The sequence below is a fragment of the Rhinatrema bivittatum genome, chromosome 7 (assembly GCF_901001135.1).
Source record: "Rhinatrema bivittatum chromosome 7, aRhiBiv1.1, whole genome shotgun sequence".
In the NCBI taxonomy this organism is placed as follows: Eukaryota; Metazoa; Chordata; class Amphibia; order Gymnophiona; family Rhinatrematidae; genus Rhinatrema; species Rhinatrema bivittatum.
Window position 1 is genome coordinate 169832621 of NC_042621.1, and position 19210 is coordinate 169851830.

At 41.1% G+C, this 19210-nt stretch overlaps 1 protein-coding gene across 2 annotated transcripts in view; it reads right to left on the reverse strand.

Annotated features, from left to right (window-relative positions):
- Positions 1 to 3523: 3523 nt before the first annotated feature.
- The window catches only part of RPS24 (ribosomal protein S24), a 37078-nt gene continuing 21391 nt past the window's right edge, over positions 3524 to 19210 (reverse strand). The window contains exons 4-6 of one of the 2 annotated variants that reach the window (XM_029609513.1): positions 17182 to 17292; positions 7553 to 7570; positions 3524 to 3820 (exon numbers count right to left, since the gene is read on the reverse strand). In XM_029609513.1, coding sequence (XP_029465373.1) covers positions 7565 to 7570; positions 17182 to 17292 — 117 coding nt within the window. In that variant the 3' untranslated portion in view covers positions 3524 to 3820; positions 7553 to 7564. The remainder of the gene's footprint in view (positions 3821 to 7552; positions 7571 to 17181; positions 17293 to 19210) is intronic. The other variant, XM_029609512.1, reaches the window with a different exon arrangement.

Here is a 19210-nt window from a genome sequence, read left to right on the forward strand (position 1 = left end):
CGGGTCTTTGGTTTTTTTGAGTATAGGTTTGAGGGTAGCCGATTTGAGAGCATCTGGGAATATTCCTTGTGAAAGGGAACAATTGATAATATCGGCTAGATATTTGGAGATGTATTCTGGTATGAGAATCAGAAATTTGGAGGGAATTTGGTCCAGAGGGTGGGTGGAAGGTTTCATTCTTTTTATCAGATTTTCCACCTCTATAGTAGGAGTAGGATCAAAGGATTCCAAGCTTATGTCTGTGTTTGGTGCGTGGAGGGTATCCAGAGACAGTGAGTTTGGGCTGGTAGGTAATCTAGCCAGGGTGTTTGAGATTTTGTTCTGAAAGAATAAGGCCAGATCATTGGCTTTCAATTGGGCTGTATCGTCTGGGATAGTAGGGGGGAGCAGTTTTGGTGAGTTCCGATATGTACGAGAATAGAGCCTTCGCGTCGAATATCATATCGTGGATACGGTGAGCATAGAAATCTCTTTTTGTTTGAAGCGTTGTCGTTCTGTAATGGTGGAGGGCGGCTTTGTATATGGTTAGAGAATGGGGATTGGGGTTCTTCCTCCATTCTTTTTCTTTCCGTCGTAGGTTTTGCTTCAGGGTACGGAGCTCCTTAGAGAACCATGGCTGCTTATTTTTTCGAGTAGGATCCATGGTTTTCTTAGACAGTGGGCATAAGTTATTGGCTATCATTTCAGTAATACTTTGCCAGGAGGTGATAGCAGAATTGGGGTTAGAGAGATCCAGATTAGGAAGTTCTTTGATTAGAGAGTTGCCGAGGTCTTCTGAAGGACATGGTTTCCTGTAGTACAAAGCGGTCGCCTGAAGGGGAGCCGAAGATCCTGTCAATGACCTGATGGTGGAGGTGATCATGAAATGGTCTGACCATGGAACCGGTAAGCATAGAGGGGGTGAAAGTGGAATGAGGTTGGAATTTGTGAAGATAAGGTCAAGGGTATGACCTGCTTTATGTGTGGGTTGGTTGATGTGTTGTTTGAAGCCCATGTCTGAAAGGGCTGATAGGAAGGCTTCACAGTTAGAAGATCGAGGATTGGCATCGATGTGAAGATTAAAATCTCCAAGGAGTATGGATTATGGCTGGAGTAAATAAGAGTTAGGGGCGGAGAGTGGGCTGGGTTAGCCTGTCTGCGAAGAGCTATCGCACAGCTGTAATGCCGATTTTAACAACACCTCTTTGAATTGCGTTAGGCTGTGCGATAGCTGCCGTGACCGTGAGATAAGGTTTCATCGTCTTTTGCAATGTCTCCCGTAAGGCCTATTTGAGGTGAATTGAAGGGCCCAGAGCCGGGGGGAGAGAGAGCGAGCGTGAAGGGCCCAGAGCCGGGGGGAGAGAGAGCCCATGTCATCCCCATAGGTAGGTATTTGTATCCCTATGGTAGGCCCACCTAGTAACTCAAGGTGGGGTGTAGGTATGAGTGTAGGGGGTTAGGGGCCACTTTGACATTCAAAGTGAGACATACGAACAGAACAGTGGTCTCTTGTGAAGATTTGATGACCTTCGGAGTGAGGAAACTCACTCCAAGATGAGATTTGGGCAATGCTCTCTCAACCTAGCTTGATGTTACCCAGGTAGAGAGTCCATCAAGCTAGGTTGAGAGAACATTGCCCAAATCTCATCTTGGAGTGAGTTTCCTCACTCCGAAGGTCATCAAATCTTCACAAGAGACCACTGTTCTGTTCGGGTCATCTGTAAAGAAAGAGGTAGCATGTGGTCAAAATGGTTGCTAGGTATGCCCTGCCTCAGCGCAGTGTCTGAGCCATGAACTGCTGCGCTGCCTCCGGTGTATCAAAGAAGTGGGTATTATTTCCATGCCAAACTGAGACGGGCTGGGTATTGCAGGGTAAAATGCACTTGTTTGTCAAAAAGAGCAGAGCAGATAGGGGAGTATCCCCTCCGCAGCCCAGAAACCTTAGTGGAGTAGTCCTGGCACAGTCGGACTCGGTGGGACTCATAAGCTAAGTCCGGTACATTTCTGTAGGCTTGTAGAAGTGCTTATTTATGCGTGTAATTCAAAACTTTCACGATAACCAGCCTTGGTCTCTCACCGTCTTTTCTTTGTCCGAGCCGGTGTGCTCTTTTGATCCAGAAAGTGGTGAGCAGCTCCGGGAGATGTAACTCATCTGGAAGCCAGCTTTCCAAAAAAGTCCCCAGATTTTTCCAATAACGATTTGGGAAGCCCAAGTAAACATATGCTGGTTCAGCTTGGATAACGCAAAACACACCTCTTGCTATTTGGGAGGAAATTGTTGCTAGCTTCACATCCAGAGCCTCCATCAAGATCGCCTTGAGATGTTCCGTGGTGGCAGGAGAGAGCTGTGTCGTGTTGCTACTAGCCGCCGCCATCTTGGCCTCAGCAGTTTTCGATTTTTCCTTTTTACCGGATTTTATAGATATGCCGGAGGGAGAGCATTGCATGTGTGATGGACATGTACCCTTTCGATTCCGCTCCTCTTTGTAAGTAGGCAGAATCAAAGTCTATATTTGAAAAGACGGAATGCGGCGCCCAGAGCCCTCCTGAGCACATCTTGCCTCGCTCACCGCATCACATGACCTTTTTTTTTTTAAACTTACTGAAGCTCAGCTTTACCTGGATGAGTACAGAGACTATCCCTGGCTACAGGGGGAGAAGGCATGTGCTGTCACCGCCACGTTCAGCTTCCTGCACCCGCTGCCTTAGCAACTAAGTCCACGCTGGCTGAAAACCAGCTACCAGACCAAGGCACTCACCTGAGGTTCCATGGAAATTACCTCAGGAATTCTCAACTGGGGGAGGGTCCATTTAGTATCACCACAGGAGAGCGGAGCAAATTTATTTCCTTAATTCTTTCTCAAAATGGAGCAATCCCCAGTAGGGAGATGCACGTCCACCATCTGCTGGAGACAGAGAATACTGGCAGGCTGATGTCACTGCAGGGGTATATACACTGACATGTCAGTTTGCTCCGTCACCATCTGCTGGTAGAGCTGCATAACCCCACTTGTTCTGGATTCATCTGACTGGACTCTAAGAAATTATGAGATTTCCAATACTTTCATATTTCCTGGGGCTTGCGCGCTTCGCCTGGCCTATGCAAAATAGGCTTGGCTCACGCAGGAGGGGTTTAAAAGGGTTACGTGCGTAACCCTTTTAAAATCCGCCCCTATATGTTCTACAGATTTTTTTTTTTTTTTTAAATCTGTAGCCCACCTCAAATGGTAGAATAGTTGCAGTTCTTTTGGAAATCTAATATAGCATAGTTAGGATTTTGAGGCTGTTTTTAAATCCTAAAACAGGTTGTTCATGATCTTAGCCTTTTTTTTTTAACCAGTAGTACTGCTTGTGAATTACTGAAGGCCACCTCTTGTTACCTGCAGCCCTTATCTACCCAAGGTAATTCACTTTGATCTTCATAAACTAAGCCCCTGCCTTGTAGACCCACTAGTGTCCCATGCAGCTTCCCCTCACCATACAACATTCATAAAGGCCATTTTTAGTAGCTTGTAGAACTAAACACAACATACTATTTTACAAGTATTGTATGACACTTTAATGGTTATTCACATTTTAAGGTTGGAATGAGCCCTCTGGCTTATGTCATTTTTGCTTCCATTTCATACAAATGTAATTATATTGTAATATATTCAAAATTCTGAAGTACAACAAGCTTCACAAGGATTTCTGATGTCTTGTCTATCAGTATAAATATTCTGGAATTCCTGACTGCAAGAACACACAAAGCACACTTCAATTTTTATGTATTTTATTAGAAGCTTTTGTAAAGATAAAACAATTTTGATGGACGAATTCATCCCAGGATAATTTAATCCTTCTGTAAAAGAGAGAAGAAAATTAAGCCTCTAGTTAATAACTCATTTTATACTTTGTCAAAAGGCTAATGTAAATATTATTCCAGAGTAAAATATCTGCATTGAAAACATGCATTATAACAAGAAGTTATACTACCTAAAAATATACCAAATACAAGTATTCTCAATTAAATCCAAGGTCAACAAAGCAAGATTCATAATGGTTATTCATGCAAGTTAAACAAGATATCTATTTTATTATGTTAAATTATATAGACTCTGTACATCCCACTTTGGTATACTATATGCTCTTGTACCTAAAGAACTATTATTTCTATTTAAGAGGAAGAGATAAGACATACACCTGTATTTCATCCTCCAGCTCACTAGAACACAGCATATAAAACCAGAAAGGATGAAACAAAATGTCCTTTTTATCCAAGAAAAGGAAATTTTTACAGTAGATTCAACCTGAATAACTTTATATAATTACTATCCTCATGTAAAAGCAATACTACAAATGACTGACAGACCTTTTACTCTCCCCCTCCAATCCCTCCATTGCACTTTTTCAAGAAAATCTGCCATCCTATACCTCACTGTTTTCAAGATTGTATATTGTCATGATATTGTTTATTCGCAAGTTCCTCTACCATGTCATATTGTTTATCCACAAGGTACTTCTTCTTCAGTTTCTCCCCTGTCATCTTTTCTTCCGCTCCTCCGGTTTCAAAGTAGTTCCTCGCTATTCTCCCCCCGCCTGTCCCTCTCTTCTTGTATTTCCTTCCATTTATTTCCTCCCCGCCATTTTTTATTTTTATTTTTTTTACTCGTCTTTGCTCTGTCCCTGTAACCCCTTCCCTTACCCCCCCCCCCTTGTTCTTACAAGCCCCCATGCCATGTCTTTATTGTATATTTTGCAAGATTATAAATTGTGCTTATTGGCTAGTTCATGTAACTTTTTACATTGTTTTACTCCTAGATACTGTTCCTATATTAAATTTTTTTCCTGTCCTTCTTCACCTATTCATATTATTTCTTCGCTGCTCCCTCTCCCCCTTGCCCTGTTTTTTGTACTTTCCTTCAGTTATATGTAAACCCATATGATGTACCCACTAATATCGGTATAAAAAAAAAAGCTTTTAAATAAATAAGCAAGCAATAGTTTCACTACAGCTGACTTGGTTGGCTAAATCATTTCTTTTGATTTGATTTGCCTCATCAATAGAAGAAATTCCTTTCCACCCATTTTGCCAATTTCAATGTTATTTGTTGCTTGTTGATATTGTGAGACATGCTTGCATGAGGAATGACCTTGTTCGAAGTTGTGGGGTGTGTGGGGGGAGAGGAGGGAGACTGTTCTGTCAGGATGCTACAAAATCTTGGTTATTCACAAACACAGTATACGATAAGGGTAAAAAAAGGCCAAGCCAAAAAAATAAAAAACTTCACTTTAACTTAGTTGAGTGGCTACTGGAACTCAAAACAAGTTACATTTTTATATGCATTGAAATAATTCTTAAACAATTTTTTGATGACTGAAGATTTTTAAATGGATGGAGGTCTAAGATTAGAGAATTCAGTCCACTCAAGATGTGGATGTGAACAAGAATACATGTCCTTATATGATGGTCATTATACAATTCAAAATGTGTGTTTTTCACGTCTATGATTTGATGAGGTGAATATTTTGGACGTTGTGGTTAAAAAAAACCCCCCAAAACAAACACACACACCAAATGGCAATTTGTAAGACAGCAAACCTAGACATAACCTACTTGTGAAAGTAGAAATTAACCATATATTTAGAACATGATTTGAGATATTTTCAGAAACAGAAACACATCATGCAGTTAAGACTGCAAAGAACGTATATGTGATACATCTTGAGACAGCAAATGCTGCTCAATGCAGCTATTTCATGTTAGTCTTTCAGGTTAATAATCCATATCCATTAAAACAGTGGCACATGCTCACACATATAAGATTTCAGCATAAACACCTAGATGTGCATATAAAATGTAAAATGCAAACACATTTCAAACTAAGGGCCTCATATGCTAAGGCTTTTCTCCTATTCGTGTCTAGGGGAAAAGGCTTAGTACACTTAGCTTAGTGTTACCTAACACCGAACTCAATTTTTCTTTTAAGATTGTATTTCCCCATCACCACTGTGGGTAGGATAAACACAAGGCCTACCAATATTTTAAAAATATTAAATAGTATTGTTATACACCCATATACTTGAACTCTATTCTGCATCCATGACAGCATTGGCTCCTCAATCAATTTGTTCAAGTGTTCACTTCATTTCCCCTTAAATCTGCTGGCTTTAAATTTGACATAAACACCTCCTCATTTATAAATTGCATAAAGTCAAAATTATGCAGGTTGAATAAACTCACTAACTTAAAAAGTTACTATTAATTTATTTTAACAATATTCACAACAAGGCTATCATCCCTAATTGAAGGATCTGAATGCCTGGAGATAATCACAAATCATAGCATTAAACTTTCAGCAGCAATTAAAAAAAAAAAAAAAAAGCAATTATGTCACTTCAAAAAAAGTTTAACTTTTCCTGTACAAGGACCAGCAAGAAGTCTATTACTTGCATTAATCTTGGCTGTTTAAAATTACAAGATCAAAGAAAATGAACAATTTTTTTCCCCCAACACACCTCTCTGAAGCATATTTTCACATATTGTCCAGGGACATCAAAACACTTACAAAAGATCACCACATTAAGCTGATAAAACATGACATTTATGCCAGATCAAAAACATCAAGACTGAGGTTCACATTGCAGTAACCTGTGTTAATTTTAGGAAAACACTTGCTGAATGGGAATGATAACCTGCACAGAGTAGCAGTCTGATGTCACTGTAACAAAGTATATATAAAGAAGGCAGATAAAGACCCAGAGGTCCTCCAGTCTGCCCCGCAAGCTGTTTAGGTTAATAACTACCGTTCTGTGCATGTTCTCCCTCTGTGCATGTTCTCCCTCTGTGCTTAGAAAGAACGCAGGCAGACCAGGCCAGTGCCATTTTGTACAGAAGAAATGAACAAATGGCACTGGCCTCAAATTGCCAGTGCAGTTTTTAGGTGTAACACCCTGGGATACGAGTGACCAGGGGATTGCTCCTACCCCATGAAGAAAAACAAATGGTTTAATTCTATGGGTCCCAACAATTGCGGGTATTTTTATTTCATTTTAAATAAAATGAAAGCAAAATGACAAAAATGTCTACACACACCTCTATTGTCCAGTATAAAAGCAGCTAAACTGGTGAAGTTTTTATTCAAGTAAAGAATCAAGAAAGTGACTTTAGATCTATTCCAGGACATGATTCAGATTTCTACAGCTGATTATCTGATTGTGTAACGCTGGAACGCTAGCTTCCTTTGGACTGATGCATAGAACTACTCCTAGTTCTGAGCATGGATTTCATTTCCTCACTAATGTCTGTGGTCAGGTCACAGATAAATAGGAACAGTCTTTATAAAGTAAATATAATCTACTGGCTGGATTTACAAGTGAAGTGAAGGGTAAAGAAAACTAGATGAAAAGTTCAAGCTGCCTCTTTCAAATCAGGACACCAAACCTTTACAAATTAATACTATTTACAACAAGCAGTGAATAAACAGGTTCACAAACATGCAAAAGGGGAAGAATTTTTTTTTCTAAACATGCAGGGATTATTAAATTTATATATACATTAAAAAGGCAGCATATCCATGCTTAATCTCAGTACCTGCTGGACACCTTATTTCTGATGAAGAGATCCAAGAAAGTAGAAAAAGAAAGGCAAAGACAAACATTATTACTAGTCGAGCTATTCAGTTATCCATGTGCTGGGCTCAAGAGCTTAGCCAACCCGCTGCATCTCACTTATGAAAAATGCTTAACTAGCATAATGGAGAGTGCTAAATTAATAATGCAGATAATGTGACTGTTGTGGCCAGAAAACAAGACAAAAAAAACCAACAAAAAACCAAAGGGTTGGATAAGGACAGACTGTATGTTTGAAGCACCCCCCCCCCACAAGCATTTTATACTTCATGGAATAAGGCATAGGGAACAACAGTTGTCAAATCTGTCAAATTCAAGGCAACAGTTATCATATGCTCTAGACTAAATTATATCAATCCTAAATTTTTAAAGAGTATCTCTTACTATGGGGTTATTTTTCAAAAAGCCAGTGAGCAGATGAGATAACCAGATAATTTTAATCAGTTATCTTTAGGTGATTTTAATTTAACCTAACTGGTTAGTTTTTCAGCTGAAAGCTTCCTATATCTAGCTCATTAAAATATGACCTATTAGATTTAAGCCAGTTATTAATGCAGTTGGGGTTGCCTGCCTAAATTTAGCCTTGTAACCTTGAAAATCAGCATCAACTGGCCAAATCATAAGCCCTCCCATTATACTCCTGGAGCTGCTCCTTTTGGACTGGCTATGTTTTTCCTCCCTGTGAATTTAAAATTTGGTCAGGAAAGCAGAGGTTGAACTGGCTAATTCCTGAAGTTAGCCATTTATACCTTTTGAAAATCCACCCCTAGATTTTCAAGAGAGTCAGACATTTGGGCAATGAAATCCATCATTACAATTATGATTACTCAAGGATTGAATTTAGCACTGGGTCCACAGACCAAAAAAAGTTAAAACAAGGTTCATTGGTCTTAACTCTGGGGCACTCTACAGATGTACTGAAGCTGAGGAAAATATAAAATTGCTGACTGCGCGAGTCCAATTAAAACAAATCCCGCATTTTAGACTGGGTCCTAGAGGCCAAGGAGTTAAAATAACTTTCCCATGGTCACAGCATGGTCTTGAACTCATGTCATAGGTTTTGCTTCAATCACATTTAACCCCACCCCCTTGCCGTGTGACTATTTTCCCCGCTTTCGGTGGCTAAGTGTTAATGAACTGTTATGAAGATGGTTCCAGTTGGGAGTCACTAGAGGAATACCTTCCTTCCTGTTGGGGAACCTTACTAGGACTAAAGGGAATATCACCCATCCGAACAATCCCTCGGAGGTAGAGAGGGAAGGAGGAGGAGTTAGATGAAAAATGCGATGAAATCATTTTTTTGTTTTTAATTTTCTAAATTAAATGTATTAACAAATTAAATAACTCTTTCAGTGAACAATGTACTAAGAACTGATAATCTTAATTCTTTTCAGGATATTAACAGATTATACAGCCGGCTTTATTACTTTCAAGAATTCTCTTTAGATATATCTTTTTCTATACATATCTATTTTAAAACCATTAAGAATGTATATTCTGTAACTATCAAAATGTTATTTTAAGAATTGAGTCTATGTACTTGTATCTTTCAGATGACAAATGTGATTTGACAAAATCACCAGGAGAGTCTACCTTACTGCACCACACAATCTTCTGCAGACTAATATGCATGTTTACTATATATCTATTTTAAAAGAGAAGAATAATTTCTTTGGTCCTATGTGGGGAGAAATAACTTTACTAGCATTTCCACTCACTCCCATAGCCTAGTACTGTTTCTCTTATTTTTGCTATGCTTGTAGTATATGAAGTTGGCTTGGTCAGGGTTGTCACTTTGTTGCGTCAGAAATCTTAACATTTACTCCTTGTAGGAGGGGACATCTCATATTAAACACTAAGCTCTGAAACAGTTTATGAAATGTTTAGGTCTGGTTCTCACGGAAAACATATTATCCGAACAAGTTATTTCCACTTTCAAACATACAACTTAAGCTGCTGTAAGTCACCATATTTTATTTCAGAATTATCATTAACTCAACTATCCTTAACATTACTTTTTCAGGAAACAATACTTTAAATCATTCTTATCACTGACTCACTCCTACTACTGTGTGTCACTGTTATTTCTCCTTTGTAAAAAGAATTTTGTCACTTTTTGAGGCTTATGCGTGGAGCACTGAGACAGTTTCCTCTCTGGTCAAGTTCAGCCTCTGCTCTCTAAATTCTAAACTGGTTTTTCGCTTTTCTGGCTTCACTAGATCACTACACAGTGATATCCATCAGTTTCTATTTTTTCTAATGATGGCTAGGTGATTGCTAAATCAGCAATGGTCAGCCTAAGTCCTTGGGTCACCTATATAGAAGTTCAGAAATTGTTCTATTTTATTTTTATTAAAGCAATGCTTGATATCTTAAATTGTACCTGTGCTTTAACTCATTGTAATGCGTCTGCGCTGACCTGCTCACTGGTTGCTAGTGAAGCAGTTTCCATGTAACCCCCAGATATGGCTTCAGAATCTCCAAGGTTATGGTAGACCTTGCTTTTCTGGGTTGTTTCGGCCGGCCCACTAATTTTGGGAGTGGATAGATGCTATCAATTGCCTTTTTTTTCCCAGTCTTTTTAAATTCAAAAGGGCTCAGACTTCTCTTTTTAATATTATACATATTTCCCATTTTCCACTAAATACATACAAGTCAACACTAGTTCTAAAAATAATTCCTTAGCCCACTGTCAACATCTGCAGGTATCCTTTAAAAAATTCCTCATTTTCAGCTCCTCAGTGACCTCTGGGCAGCAGTCCTCAGGGTCCCCTCTGGTGCTGCCCAACAAAATTCCCTTTTTTCATTGTTTTAAGGGGTCTTAAAATAGATAAGGGCTCCAAAATAGATAAGGTTCCCATTGGAGCTGACACTGACTTTACATGCGACTTTGGAGGCAAAAAGGTGGGTTTCGTCAGGTGGCCAGGGTCTCCATATATGGCCACCACCTTTATTTTTTTTTTAAATTTGCCTTAATTTCCTTTATTTTTAATTTAAATTGTGGACCCTCCCCTCGCGTTGCAGGCATCCTGCTGTCAGCGAAATCAGCGGGCCAGGCCTGTCCATCCTTATCGTTGAGTCAGGGCTTTGACAAAGCCCTGATGCCATTTGCCTTCATTTTAAAAATGAACTGTGGTGACAGCAAGGATTGGGGATTCACCCAATCGTGGTCCTGGCCAACAGCAACCACAGCGATGGTCAGGGCTGTCAGCATATTGGGGCTACCCCAAGGTCCCATGTCTTTGATACAGTGTGTGTGAAGGAGGGAACAAGTGGTGTCAGCAGTAAATAGGAGGGCCTGGCCTCAGCAGCTCTCAGACACCGCTCCACTCAAATGCTCCGCCTGCCCCCCGCTGTTCCCCTCTCACGCAGCAGACCTGGCCTCCTTTTTTACCTTACCGCCGCTCACTCATGGGATCACAGCAGCAACATCAGGTCTTCCCCCAGGTATTTATTTATTTATTTATAGTTTCTGGGCGCCAATGCCCAAACCACTCAACACCATCAAGGTGATAAAGAGGAGCAGTCATGATCAACAAATACAGTTAACATTTAAGCTAGGATGCTGGGATCCTGAAGGAAGGAACTATCACAAGAAGGAAGTTCTTTCACTTGCTGCCAGTCATCAGTGTGTGAAATAGCAAGTTACTATGCTACAGACAGCAGGAAAAAAGTATACAGGCTATCATTTTTAACTATGAGCCAAATAAGTATTGTCAGCCATTTGCAGAAATTTAACTTTGCAGATTCATGCAATTGTCTTAAAAGGACCAAATAGGGTAGCAGTTAGAAGGCAGATTCTTAAGTCCGTAGAACTCATGAGCTCTAATTCTAGCTGTGTTAGCTCAGGACATATTACTACTCTAGGCTTTAGCATACCCAACTACAAATACAGAAACCTTCTGTCAAGAAAGAAGTTCACAGGCAGTCTTAAATTACAGGTTTCTCTTTAACAGCATAACCACACAAGATAAAAGGATGGGAAATCTAGGACTGAGCTAAACATTTCTTTAAAGTATTTCTTTTCTACCCAATTACTATGGCTCTGAGCGGCTTACAAAAAAACACATTCATAGTAAAATCAGACAGACAATTGTAAAATAAAAATACCAAGCAAAGAAACAAACAGACTCCAAATTAAGCTCCATAAACTCCCAGTCACTCAAACAGCCTCTGTTGGAAAAGGCAAGACTTAAGCATCTTCCTAAAAAAAAGAAAAAGAAAAAACCAAAACTGTGCGTTGTTAAAAGCAAAGCCTTCAGGAAAGAGTTCCACAGTTTAGGAGTGGCCATTAAAAAAGACCTTTGCCAAATCTCACATAAACATGCGCATCGTAATGATGGAACCTCCAGGAGTCCTCTCTGATATGACCTCAGAGCCCTTGATGGCTTATGAATGTGCAGCTTGGAGTTCATCCATGAGAGGGCCTCTGGGATAGTCATCTTATGAACCAGGCAAGCAGTTATACTGAACTCTGGTACTAACTGGGAGCCAATGTAGTTCCTACAGTACTGGAGTAATGTGTGCTCTTTTGTAAACCTGGATATTAAGTGGGTGCACAGTTTTGTAATATAGAAATATAGCACACACTTTTCTCCTGCTTCATCCTGGGTTATGAGGCATATGGTGAACTCATATGCCATACAGAAATGGACTTTTCTGCAAAAAATGCTGCTACTAAACAGTAATTTCTTCTGTGTTGCAAAATGCCCATCTTGCATACATTTTAAATGCCATGAAAAATACATATTAAACATTTTCTTTGGAAAAAGAGGGGAAAAAAGTGTCAATCCACATACAGCAAAAAATGTAAATAAATGGCATAGAGAAGATCTAGGCCTGCATCCTGAACAGTACACCTTCGTGTATATTGACGAACAAGAAAAGTTATTACTGCCTTCTTTATACAAATGTGAGGTTTTAAAATCCATACATACTATCTGGATGACTGAGCCCCTGATGCAGCCGATTAGGCGAAACTCGGCCAGAGTCGGGTAGTTTTTTAGTTTGGATTAATCGATATTAATAAATACCTGACTTTCCAAGGTGAACAGTCTTGTTTTGTTCCTGATCTGTGGTATTCCAGGAACAAAAATTAGCAAGTAAGACCCAATTTTCCTTTCCTGTTTATATCCCAGATCAGTCCAGACTCCTGGGATGTACTCAAGCTCCCCTATTTTGGGTGGGAATGCCATAGCCCTGCTCACAATACACACTCAAAAGACTGGTGGAGTCTGGATCTTGGATATCCAATCTGCAATGTCTGGTGAAAATGTGTAAAGATTTCCAATTAACTGCCCAACAGATTTCCTGCAGCGAAACCACAGGCTGATACTCTGCCCATGGAGTCACCTGCGTCCAAGTCAAGTGAGCTCTTAGACCCTCCGACACCGGACGACCTCTGCAAATGTATGCAGAGCCAATCACATTCTACAGCCAGCACGCAATATAGCCTTGGATACTTTGCACTCATTCCTTGGTCCATTCCAAAGCACAAAGATGATCCGATCTTCGACAGCTATTAGTCACCTTGAGATACCTCAACAATGCTTGCCTCACATCCAAATTAGGAAAAGACGAGAAGTTCCACTGACTATGATGAAAAACCAAAAGCCACCTTCGGCAGAAATGAGGGCACCGATCACAATGACACCCCATTCTCCGTAAAGTGAAAAAAATGAACCTGTACAAGACAATGCCTGAAGCTTTGAAATTCTTCTGGATGAACTAATCGCCACCAAAACACAACCACCTTCAAGGTTAAATCCTTTAGCGCCATCCTCTGCAATGGCTTGAACGGAGCCTCACACAACATCCTCAGAACCAAATTAAGATTCCATGAGGGACACAACTTCTGCACTGGTGGCCACAAGTGTTTCGCCCCTCGAAGAAATTGACAGATGGGAGGCCAGGGACACTCCTTACACCCTACCTCAAAACACCAGCCTAAAGCCACAACCTATGCCCGAAAGGAATTATAGGCTAGACCTTTTTGCAAAAAGGTCAAGCAATGGGAAACTAAAGCGTGAGTAGGCTGAACATCTTGCTCAATAGACTAAGCCTAAAAAATCCTCCACACCTTAACATAGGTCAAAGATGCAGAAGGCCGCTTGGCTTGCAGCAAGGTGGCAATGACATCTTTGGAATAACTACTCCATCTCAAGCATCTCCTCTCAAAAGTCAAAACGCTTGACAGAAGCAATCTGTCTGCTCCAAAAATATTGGACCCAGATGTAAAACTCGGAAGGTGATAGAACCTTAACAGTCCCGACCACTGAGTCGTTGAATTGTTTGATACAAATCACACCGGCCAAACTTGTAACCATGGCAGAAAGGAAAACAAGGATAAGCACATCACGCTCATTTCTAACCGACTGACAGACAATGATGTCTCCTCCATTGACCACTGGCCTTGTGCTGTCTATGCCAGACTCACTGCTCCGCAACTGGATAGGCTGGTGTTGGTGGTCACTATCACTCAATCTGGGATTTCCAACTCCATCCTCTGTTCCAGACTGACCCAACCAAGCCACCACCTGGACTCCCCCCTGAGGGGAAAGGAAATTGAAACTCCTCTGATAACGGATTCCAGTAGGAGAGGAGTACTTTCTGAAGGGGGCCACATATGCACAAACGCTCAGGGAACCAGTTCTAGTATCAATGCCATAGATCCCAGGAACATGAACTATGGCCTCCAAGTGTATCAGCCTTTGCAGAGTCCCCTCTACTACTCCCTGTTTGCTTCGAGAAGAGCAGTGGGACTCCAGAAAGGCTTCCCTGAGCAGATGTGAAAATTCTAAGGCATAACTGCCTTTTATAATCTCCAGGACCCACCTGTCTGAGGTAATCTTGACCCACTCCTTGTAAAAACAGGACAACTTGCCCCCTACTGCTTCCAGCAAGGAGTGGGATAACTTGGCTTCATTGGGAGGGCTTACTCCCTATGGCCCCCTGACTGGACCCACTCCTGGAGGACCTGCCAGCCCCCCGAAACATCTGCTGACAACCTGACTACTGCAGCCACAGAAGCCAACGAGCAGCCACCACAGAGACCATGCTCCTGTCCAATGTGCGCACTAAATCATACAAAGCATCTGCCAAACAAGCCACCCCCGCTTCCAGACGAGGCGCCTGAATGGGGGAGAGCATGCCCGATGAGACTTATTCCTGAGGCTTCGGAATTCAACATAAGCAAGCCCGCTGTATCATGCTAGAACACACTGTGGCTCAAAGACTTTAAAATTGAAGCACTTGTTTGAAGTATTGGCCTTAATTTCCAATTTGAGGTCCTGGAGGTCCTTCAATGCAGCGGACCCTGCCACCGGAATCATAGTCTTCTTAGTTACCACATAGATCACTGTATCCACCTTAAGAGTCTTGAGGCGGTCCAAATGCTCTTCCAGTTAGGGATAAAGCTTCACAATCGCCCTACCAACCTTCAAGCCCGCTTCTGGGAAATCCCGGCTAATCAGCTTCCAAATTTTTTTAGGTATAGGAAAGGCACTAGGCGGACCCCACAGGCAATCCAGAATCAGTTTGACTCAGTTATCCAACTCCGCCTGAGTTAGCTTCACCCCCAATTCTTCCAACACCTGACGGATGAGCAGGCGAAGCTCCTCCTTCTTAAACAGGCAGACCACACGAGGGTCGCCTCCCTCTGCGCTGGGCCCCTCAACGAGGTTTGGATCGTCCTAGCTCACATCCAGATCAGGAATCTGACCCCCATCTGGGTCTGCTCTCTGGGGAGACGTAGCATTCTCCTGCATCTCGTATGAGTCATCCAGATCCATGGGGTCACCCTCTGCACCAGCGCCATGTAACCCCAGGGGCTTGAACAGGTGCCCAGAACCGCCTGCTGAAGCCAACCTAGATCTTTTGGATGGTTCTGGATTTCTCTCTGGATTTCCTCTCACCTGCAGTCTTTCTAGCCAGGAAAGCCTTGTGCATGAGCAGGACAAATTCAGGAGGAAAACCCCATGGGCCTTCAAACACATGTTCAGGGAGACTGGACTCAGACTCCACTCCCTTCTCTCGACCATCTGCAGGATCCTGCCCTGCAGTGAAGACAGGAGGAGAGGAGTCACCGGATTCCAGGCCTGCCAGAGTTCCCTGGCTGTGATCCCCCTCGGGAGCAGAAGAAGCAGAGACAACACCCCCCCCCCCCCCCCCCCCCCCCCCGCTTTGGTTCCTGCTGTGGGCACCACAGATCAAGAAACCCTTCAGGCCTTTGAAGCCTTACCAGAGAATCCCTGCCCCCCCCCACCCCCGAAGCTCAACCTGGGCAGAGGGAGAGGGAATTCAAAGGTGAAGACCAAAGCCCGCAAGCCTTACAAGCTTCCATGTGTGGTTTTTCTGCCGTGAAGACCTCTTTCATTTGACCCAAGAAACTCATTTAGATCTTCATTCCTTTTTTTTTTTTTAAACTCCAAACTGTAGGTTTTACACCTCTACCATCTGCAGGGGATGGAGAAATACTGAGAGACTACAGGTGGCACTCTAGGTTAAGTAGCAGTATCAGCAAAGCTTTTCTTCTCGTCTCCATCTGCTGGCTGGGAGGCAAAATTCAGGAGTCTGAACAACAACAATTGTTTTGGTAAGAGCGTGGATTATTACAATTTTGTAGATTTTGTAAATAAAATAAGCTTGCAATATCAATCAGGTTGTCAAAATGAGAGAAAATGGCCATTGGAAGAAAAGGCAGGTAGTACATAAGGTTTCATGTCAGCATTATTTGACTTGAAAACATTCCAAGGCCATAACCAGGGGCAGAGAGCACACAGTTAAAGAAAAATAAAGATATTCTCCAATTTTCTGACCATTTTTAAATCATTCCTTTTTTTTTTTTAACTGAAGTTTTGCTCTTTGAATCTCCATTTGCACTCTTAGAAAACTGTATTAAAAAAAAAAAAAGAGCTCCCAACTAGAACACTACTTAAAAGTCACATACTACAACTACTAATCATTTCTAACACACTACTAGAAATACAATGCTGCACAAATACACATGCTAAAATGAATCTGTAACACATGCTTTGTGACTATCGTACAGCTAACTATAAGGTCAACATTACACTATTGTTATTGCTACAGACTACAGTAGTCCAAAATATTACCTTCTATGGTCCAGAGGCGAGGGGGAAAACAGAACACCAAAAAAGCGTTACTTTGTAAAAGATGACAATTCTCTACACTGCAGATTGTTCTTGTATTCATCTACTACACTGTGAAATCACAGATTAGTTAAGGTTGAAAGTGTCAAGAACAAGGAAATGAATAGTGAGATTCTTGGAAAGCTGTCACTATGTCCCTTCAAGCAGGATTACAAGCTGGTACTATTCTTCACTATAAATACTAAGATTTTCTGACATTTCTATAACAATTTCCAGGGTATAAAAATAGCTTGTAATTAAAATAAATAAAATAAAAAGAAGTCTTAAACTTAGGAAGAAGGAAGAAAAAAAGGACAGCCAGTGTCTCACAGTATCACCCAGAAAATACTGAAGAGCTAAAGGTTTAAAAGAATTTCAGTTAACAGCACTGAAGCATCAGCAATGCTGAATTTCATGATTAAGCTTAATCAGTGCCTATTACCTTCTTGCCAGCACCAACATTAGCCTTCGCCATCCCCCTGACTTTCTTCATTCTGTTCTTGCGCTCTTTACGCTGTTTTCTGGAAGTCTTCTTTTTTTCATACAGACCATGCTAAAATCAAATTGGGAATATACACACAAATTATGTGAGCTGACACAGGTGAATCAAAGCTGAAATGCAACTGGCTTCTCTATGGCATAATATAATATAAGAGGTAGGTAATAAATGGGTATGAAATTACAAATCTTTCACCGAAAATTGAAATGTCAAATGTCACCATATTCACAGCATTAAAAAAAAAAAAAAAAAAAAAAAAGGTTCAAATAGAGTGAAGTTAACACTTAGAAGGCATCTGAATTCCTGGCTTTAAGCTTTAACTGAGGTCCAATATAGTAACCACCAAAGCATCCACTGTCACAATACAAAATTCTGAACACCCTACTATTGCATTTCTTCACGCAACATAAAAAGATCATACAATTTAGTCACTAACACCTCAATGAATACTTTATAAGCAAAACAAAGAAATATGTAATAGAAAAGTAATTAGCTTTCACACTATATGTTCTTTCCCTGGAAGTAGTTATATTAAATCCTTGCTTCTCCCTTTCAAAAAAAAAAAAATGAGGAAAGCATAGGAACAACAGAAAACTACCACTTGAATTTTCCATGGCCTCATTAAATGGCTTTACAATTTGCCAAAACTCTGGTCAAAATGGCAGAATTAGTATTTATAGTTTTATGAGGCAGGCTTCCCTTAATATAAATTATCCTGGAATGAAAATTCCAGGCACTCCAAATGTAAAAATGTATTCTTACATGCCTCAGGTGCCAATGTTTCAAATCTGAAACAACTTTCATCAGAGGTTTATCAGGTTTGAAGCCACAGTACCCAAAATAAAGAGAATACTGAAATACTGTAAAATTGCTGTGTGACTTCTAAACTACATAAAACTGATCCAGAACACCACAGTTCAGAAACGAACATGGATCGTACTGCAGAACTATAAAAAGCTATTGGAAACACAAGGATACACCATATCAGTCTGTGAGCGCATCATCTATTTATGGATCAACATCATATATCTCTGTTTCTTCAGGCAACACATACAGCCTTCATAAAGCAGAGCTGCTAACTTGTACCAGGTATTCTGAGGACAGCAAGATGTTAGTCCTCACATGGGTGACATCAGATGGAGCCCCAATGTGGAAAACTTATGTCAAAGTTCTAGAACTTTGACAAAGCACACTGAGCATGCCCTAGCATCCTTACAGGGTCCTTCTCCAATCTTGTAATACAGAATTATCATTAAAAATAAAAAATAGGAGAAACCCAACTCCACAGGGTGGCAGGCAGGTTTTGTGAGGTTAACACCCTGCTGTGCTTGGAGAACACCTATTACAGGTAAGCAACTCTGCTTTCTCAGAGGACAAGCAGGATGGTAGTCCTCACACATGGGTGAATCCCTAGCTACAGGCTGCTCCCTAACACAAAAAGGGAACCAACAGACATCACACGTGTCTGTTGGTAACAGAGAGGGAGACACCCTGAACCCAAATAATGGGCCCTAAACGGGAGGGTTGGGTTCTACACCTCAAACAGGTTCTGAAGGACAGACTGGTTGAACCTATTGTCACATCGGCCATCCCTATCCAGACAGTAAGTAATGAGATGTGAATGTGTAGAGAACTCCACATTGCAGCCTTGCAGATCTCCTCCACAGGAAATGCTCACAAGTGGGCCACCGACGCTGCCATGGCTCTGACAGAAGCATAACAGAAGATGCAATCTGTAAGCCAACCGAATAGTGACTGTTTGGCAATGGCAACGCCCAACCTACTCCTATCAAAAAAGAAGAAAAATTGTGTGGACTGTCTATGGGCTTCTGTTTGCTCCAAAAAGAAAAGTTAAGGCTCGCTTACAGTCCAAACTGTGCAGTGCTCGTTTTCCTTGGTGAATGGGGCCTGGGAAAGAATATTGGCAGATCGATTGACTGGTTAAGATGGAAGTCCATCACTACCTTAGGTA